Source organism: Dermatophagoides pteronyssinus, unplaced genomic scaffold, assembly GCF_027571235.1.
Source record: "Dermatophagoides pteronyssinus isolate colony J.1.1.1.1 unplaced genomic scaffold, Derpt_VIB-CSIC_2022.12 sq0030, whole genome shotgun sequence".
Lineage (NCBI taxonomy): Eukaryota > Metazoa > Arthropoda > Arachnida > Sarcoptiformes > Pyroglyphidae > Dermatophagoides > Dermatophagoides pteronyssinus.
The window spans coordinates 224,905-232,824 of record NW_027461554.1 but is presented as its reverse complement, the minus strand read 5'-3'; the positions used below and the strand labels follow the sequence as shown (position 1 = coordinate 232,824).

General features: G+C 25.8%; 1 protein-coding gene across 3 annotated transcripts; it reads right to left on the bottom strand.

Annotated features, from left to right (window-relative positions):
* Positions 1–1,008: 1,008 nt before the first annotated feature.
* LOC113789743 (uncharacterized) lies at positions 1,009–4,877 on the bottom strand. 3 transcript variants are annotated; one of them, XM_075823505.1, is made up of 4 exons: positions 3,431–4,877; positions 3,229–3,290; positions 2,155–2,460; positions 1,009–2,021 (listed from the first exon to the last, which is right to left on the bottom strand). In XM_075823505.1, exons 2-4 carry the CDS (start codon positions 3,286–3,288, stop codon positions 1,419–1,421), a joined length of 969 nt encoding a protein of 322 aa, XP_075679620.1. In that variant the 5' UTR covers positions 3,289–3,290; positions 3,431–4,877; the 3' UTR covers positions 1,009–1,418. The 3 variants fall into 3 exon arrangements, with proteins under 3 accessions (XP_075679620.1, XP_075679621.1, XP_027195121.2); XM_075823506.1 differs by having other exon boundaries at positions 4,585–4,625; XM_027339320.2 differs by having other exon boundaries at positions 3,229–4,871.
* Positions 4,878–7,920: the final 3,043 nt, after the last annotated feature.

Below are 7,920 nucleotides of genomic sequence, written 5' to 3'. Positions count from 1 at the left end.
ATTTTATCAGCAAAAAAAAAACGTAAAATATATTTCGTTTTTTTTTCAATATCAATGTTTGAAATGGATGATGATGATGATGATGAAAAAAATTGGTTATAAAGGATCCATTTTCTGGATGATCAACAGTAAACAAACAATTTTTGTTTCTACATTTTGATCACGATGATGATGATGATCGAATGAAGAAAAAAAAACATTTCCGATTTGATCGAATCGGGAAAATCATTGAAATGATAAAAGTTTAAATGATGATGATGATGATGGAAAAGAAACAATTTTTCAAATTCTCTATGGACAACGAAAATAACAAAAACAAAATGTATTAGGCAAAATGGTTAATTGTTTTTTGTTTTGTTTTCATCAATGATGTGAAAAACAACTGTTCACAAAATTTCAAATCAATTAATTTTAATTGTTTTGATAAATTTTTCATCGTATTTAAACAATCGTGTTTAATTCAACACTTTGAATTGCTGGAAATTAATCAAATTCTCAATGGTCACCATTTTTTTCAAATTGATTGATTTTCATTTTAAACAATTTTCGGAAAAACAAACACAAAACAAAACAGAACAAACACATAAACACATTATCGTCATCGTTATCGTTATTATGTTTGAAATTGTTTTTGAATTCCCAAATGTAATTTAAAAGAAATTGATACCTACACAGATAATAATGATGATGATGATGATAACAAAAATAGAAACAAAGAATTGATTCTTGTAAATTGTATATACTGAAACTAACTAAAGATCGAAATGAAAAAGTAATAGAAAACAGAAAGTGATATATATTTCCCATTAAATAAAATGAATAGAAATCCATTTAACAACTTAATTATCATCATTCATCGAATGAAAAGTTAAAGATAATAATGATAATAATAATTCAATAATGATAATGATTATCAACAACAACAACAACATTAAATAACTTGAAATTAGTAATTACCATTGTTTTTTTTTTTAATTACATTTTATTTATTTATTTATTTTGGAACCGGTTATTATAATCATTCGATAAGAAAATGAAAAAAAAAGAAAGAAAGAAAAAGGATTTGATTCAAGAATTTATCATTCTGTTTTTGTTTTTGTTTTTTCATGATTTCATCTTCATCGATGCGACAAAAAATTCATATTAAATTCAACTGATTTCCATTGATGATAATGTTGATTATCTGTTCCTTATACAGTATATTACAGTTGAATGATTATCGTTATTATTATTATTATTGTAGGAAAAAAAGATTGAAATTTTCTGAATTTAATTTTTCCCAATAGATTTTTCCCAATTCATTTTTTTCCGTTCTTCATCTTGATTTTAAATTAGATTTTATAATTTTCTTTCTTTTTTTCCCTGAAAATAATAATAGATCAGAGGAAGAGACATTTTTTTTTTGTCTTCTTCTTCAATTAATTACGCCATTCAATCATATGTTGTCTTGAATCAAAAAAGAATAAAAAATCTGAACATAATAATATAAAACCAACCAATGAATTAATTAATGTTATACGTATCATTGTATCATCTTCATCTTCAAAAACATTAACAGGACGTTTATCTTTTATTGAACGAAATTCTAACATATAAATTAATTGATCCGGTGATGATGGTAATTGTATAATATTTGTTTGATTTGAATTATTATTATTGAACCAAAATTTTGATAATATTGTTGTTAAAAATTTATTTTTTTGTTGTTGTTGTTGTTGATTATTTACATTATTATTATTATTATTAATTGTATTTAATATCTTTGATTTAAGGCCTTGTTGTTGTTGATTATGGTTACTGTTATTTTGTTGTTGTAATAATTGTTGGCTATAATAATAACGTAATTGTCGTAAATTAGCACGTGTCATTGGAATTATTTCTTGTTGATGTTTTATTGTTGTACTGGTAGTTGAAGTTGAAGAGGTTGTTGTTGTTGTTGTCAATGCACGGCATGGTTTATGGAATGCTATAAATGCTGTATAAAAGGCAAATAGGGCTGCAAATCCCATAATTAATACCATCTGTGTGTGTGTGCGAGTGATTATTAGCGAGAAAACGAAAAAAAAAAAATCAGAATGAGAAAATTATTCAAATTGGTTGATCATTAAAAACAAAAACAAAATAAAAAAGAAAAAAAAGAAAATGAAATCTTACGAGCAAAATAGTCATCACTTTAAAATCTTCATGTTTGGGCACAATATTAATTATACCAAATAACATAATAATAATCGACCAACAACCAATTATAATCTGAAATATTTGTAATGAATCATAATAATTTTCAATAAATAATTCCATCTGTTCAGCAATTAATGTTTGATTTTTTTCACGTAATGATTTTGTTGATATTTCAGTACCGGTTATTGGTTTTGTAGTCCAACGAGATAATTCTTCACGAGGCAACAACGGTATTTGACAGGGTTTATGATCCAACATTAAAAAACAGGCAATCATTGATAGCTAGAAAAAAGAAAAACACAAAAATTCAATATCGATATATATTTATTTGCAAAATAATTCTAGTAGTGAATAAATAAAAACAACAAGTAAATAAGTAAAATATGAAGTGGAATAAAATGAAAAATTTGTTTTTTTTTCTCAAACGAAACGAAACGAAACGAAAATTGAATATTTTGAAAAATAGAAAATCAAATGGAAAAATTGAAATTGAACTCAAATACCAGCACCAACACCAACACACGTATATTATAATCTTAAATCGATGAAATGAAAATGAAAATTGAAAAAAAGAAAACAGAATATTCTTACGCAATGAATTTGATCCCTATGTGTAAAGAGAATATCTTTTCTTTTCTTTTCTTTTTTTTTCGTTTTAAATAAAAAGAATTTATATTTTGGTCTTGCAATATTATTCTCATCATCATCATCATTATAATGCATATAATTTTCTTTTGGTTATTAGTTTTTTTTTCTTTCTCTTACATTAAAATAACCGAAAAAGAATTTTACATTCAAAATCCATTCTCACTCACACACACACACACACATTCGTAAAAAAAATAGAATCACACATCTATCATGTCATTATTCTTAAAAATTTAAATTTATTATTATTATTATTATCTTCTACAAAGTTGAAACTAATGATAATAATTCTTGATCTCTCTTTTTTTTCAATGAAATGAGAGAGAGAGAGAAAAAAAACATTTTTATTTGGTTCAATGAATGGAGAATGGAGAGAAACGAATAAAATAAAATGAAACATACCAATGAAATGATGCCAACTAATTCATGGAACCATGTTCGTTTTCCATAGCTTGAAGCCATTTCTATGTTTCCAAAAAAAAAAACAAAAACAAAAAACTAAAAAAAATATATTTATCTCTCTCTCTCTCCCCTCTCCCTCTCTCGCACTTTCTGGTGTATATTATTATTATTATTATTATTATCAATGGTGATAAGAATTTACAAAACAATGGAATGTTGTTGTTGCACAATGTTCAATGATGTTGATGCTCAAATTTCAATTTAGCAAAAAAAAAATATGAAATTTTTTTTCTTCTTTTTTGTTATTGTTTTTGTTGTTATTGTAAATTTCATCATTTTGTTTCATACAGATTCGATCTTACTGACTTTGTTTTGAAACAAACAAAAAAAGCGGATGAATCCAATAAACACACACATTTGAAATGAAATTTTCATTTTTTTCTATTTTCGAGAAATATTTCTTTTTGTTCCATTGTTACAGGAAAATTTTTTGTTTTCCATAAAATTTTTTTTTTTGGTATACAACATTGTGATTGCTTGATGTTTGTTGAAAATATTTGTGAAAAACTTAAACTTTTTTTTCTGTTTTTGTTTAATTCCATTGAATCAACTTATGGATGAATTTGTTGTTGGTAGTTGAATGGGGGGGATGGAAATGATGATTATGCAACTATTTAACTTTCATCCACTAAAATCCAGATTTGTTAAATTCCAATTGAAAAGATGAAAATTTATTTTTTCGTTTTGTTCTGGCGAGAAGGTGAAAAGTTTTTTTTTTGTTTCATTTGAAAATAAAACACACAACAAATATCACAAATTTTTGTAAATGAAGCACGTGTACACACACCGAACACTAAAAAAAACAAGCATAAATTACATCAAATCAAGTATTTGATGAATGCCTGGATGAATAATCGTGATAAAACAACAACAAGGGAAATGACCATCGAAACAAAGAAAAGAAAAAGAAAATCTCATATCATCTTTATGATTCAGGAATATGATTATGAAAATGAAGAAAAACTATGTTGACTTGAATGTTTCAAAAGGCAAGAAACAAAAAAAAACAAGCAAACATTCATCCACACCAACACACACACTTTGTTATGAGAAGAAAGACAACAAGAAGATATTCTTCATATATCCGTCCGGTTTCGTGTTGACGCTCGTGATTTTGTTCATCATCATCATCGAGAATGATGATGATGATGAATCACTGTGATTATAACTGAAAATATATATATTTTTCTTTATTTGTTGGATGGATAAAATGGATGGATAGATGGATGAATAAATAACTGGACCGTATAGAGTGAGAGAGAGAGAGAGAGAAAAAGAGAAAAAACTTTATCACACTGAATCAATGTTTTGTTGTCTTGTTGTTGAATCAAGACCGGAGAGACCGATGATGATGTTGATAAATAAAATGTGTATGTATATTTTCTTCTGGTATTTTTGTTTTCTCTTTCTTCTCAATATATATTCCTCTTTTTGGTTCTGGCTGATGATGTCTGCAATGACGAAATTCAACATTTTTTGTTTCAAGTTATACGGTTTTTATACCACTACCATTACTATCATTTATTATGGCGCCAATGCAGACTAAAAAATTCTGCAATTGAAATTGAAATATTTTCTTTTTTCTTTGTGCTTCGTCTCCTTCCGTCCGTATTAGAAACATCAGCTGTATATACAAACACACACTTTGTGTAAGAAAATTGGTTTCATTTTTTTCAAAACAAAAAAAATAAAATAAAAAGTATCGATTATAATCGATAAGTAATCAATAAATAAATAGCTAAACTGGTAAAAAATAAAAATAAAAAACAATAATCATTTTAAAACATTTTTGTTTCTTTTTTATTATTATTATTATTATTATTCGATACAATGATGCTTTTGTCATTTTATTCTTTCTCTATCTCTATCTCTACATGTTTATTTGTATTTGGTTGTCAATTTTCATCAACATCATCAAACCATCGAACTATCGTCTATCCATCCATCCATGAAGACAAAACAAAACGAGAAAAACATTATAATGTACCATTCACTCATCAAATGATAAAGTGATGATGAGAAATTGATTTGAAATTGAATTTTATGTTTCATCATCATCATCATTATTATTATAGCTAAGTAAAACATTATTGAACACCGAACAAGATAGAGAAAGGAATAATTCAAAGAATTTCGATCCAAAAAGATTTGGAACATCAATATATAAACGAGCCAGAGAAAAAAAAGTTTTCAATCCATTTGGTAGATGGATATTTTCAATCGTACAAAAACAAAAACAAAACGAAAAAAATAGCAGCAATAGAATCCGAAAAAAAAGATGTTTACCATCGATTCGAATAAATTTGAAATGAAATTCTTTCATATGTGAATTAATTCGGTTTCACTATTCGGTATTAGAAATCAAATGTTGTTTTTCTGTTGTCACCAGTTGTTATCGATTGGAAATCAATCAATATTTTGGCCGAAAAAAAACGAGCAAAAAAAATTTACAAATTGTCAAGCGGGCCACAAGTATTCACACAGTATTGAAAGCAAAAGTTTTTTCTTTGAATTTTTTTTTACAAAAAAATTTATAAAAAATTCATGAAAATTATTATAGTTTTTTTTCTGACCTATCAATTTTTTATTGAAATTCAAAAATTGTATGCAAAAAAAAGATGTTATCACAGCAACAACTTAAAATAAAATCACACTTTATTCATCATCATTTTCAATCTATTTATAAATTGGATACAATATTCAAGAAAAAAAAATGTAATTACATAACAGAATCAAGAATATCAAATGAATGAATGAAAACAACAAAAAACAAGCCAAAAACAACCTTAATTTATTATTGATTGATAACGATGATGGATATTGTTGTTCAATATTGTTGACAATGTTTATGTGAAGAAAAAAATTCTATCAAAAAAGCAGAATTGGAATCTATAGGAAAAAAATCAGAAATCAGAAAACAATCGATATTTAGTAGCACGAATGAATGAAATTCCATATGCTCAATAATAAAATAATAATAATAGAATAACTGTCTTGGTGATGTGATGTGTTCATGCACACACCCCATTCTTTGAAATAAAATTGATGATTTTTTTTCCACTTTCACTTTCACTCACTCTCTCCCTCCAATGGATGGATGGTAATATTTGTAACCATTTTTTTTTGGAAATTTGTATCACATACAAATTCTTTCTTTCTTCTCTTCGTTTCTATCACTCAATTTTTCAAATATGGTAGCAAAAAGAAAAAAAAATAAATTAAAATTTTTCTACCCTAAGAATCAAGCAAACGAACAACAACAAGAACTACAACAAAATTCTTAATTTAAATTCAAGTAACTAAAGTGAGTAAAGTGAATGAGTGAAAAAAAACTTTAATAATAAAATATACATTGGAGCAGGAGTAAAATGAAAGCAAATAAAGAATTTGGATTTCCCAAAAAAAAAAAAAAAAAGAAGAAAGAAGAAGAAATCCAAATTATTTTCATTGAGTCAAGCAGTCAATCATCGGCAAATACACACACACACACACACACAAACACACACCGCTGGCCATTTTTTTATTCAATGTAACAGAATGTGTACATGGTCAACAGGATTTATTTACGAATTCTTTCTCTATGAATGTTTACACAAGGCTATGATGATGATGATGATGAAAAGTGAACATATAGAAAAAAAAAAATCATATGTGTGATATCAAGTGTAAAATATTATTATATAATGCATATATAATATGAATGAAAAAAAAAAAATAAACTAAACTAAACTAAACTAAAATTTGATGATTGAATGACTGAAACAAAACAACAACAACAACAACAGCGACAAAATGAATGAAAATAATCGATTCTCACACACACACATATTGATATTTTGTCATCATCATCATCATAGTTTGACAATGGATCAACAAAAACAAGGGTGAGAGAGTGAGAAAAAGAGAAATATTCTGCATCAATGCATTTTTATTGAATATTATTTTCATAACAACAACAACAACAACAACAAATTCTTTTTTTAAATGTTGTTATTGCTTTTAAATGATCCTGGATCTATGTTGACATACAACAACAACAACAACAAAACACACGTAAAGTTGATTAGAATGACAACTTGATGGCCAAATAAAAAACAACAAACACACATATAGAATATTCTTCTGATTCTAAAAATATTCTAAATAAAATACAAATATAAAACTGTAAGTGAACGTTTGTTTTGTTGTTGTTTTTTTTGTTTTGTTTTCATTCTTGATGGACATTTCAAAATGAAAAAAAATTCAATTTCAATTCTCATATTACATACATACATACACACAATGTGTATTTTTGAAGTAAAAATGTCAAATTGACAATCGTTATTGACATTTTTGTTGTTGTTATTGTTGTTGTTGCTTGGTTCCAAGGCAACAATAATGTTTTTGATGATAACATTGAAATGGAAACTAGGATAATATTCGCTTAGTTAGTTTGACCAAATCAGTATTTGTTAGTCATCCGTATGATTATAATAATAATAATAATAATGATAATCCTTATGAAAAGAATTTTGTTCCAATTTCTGTAATAAGAATTAATCAATCAAATAAAAATCTTAAGTTCAATAAAAAGAAATGATTATAAAACGACAAAAAGAGAGAAAAAAAATTGAAGATTAAAGATTTTCATCC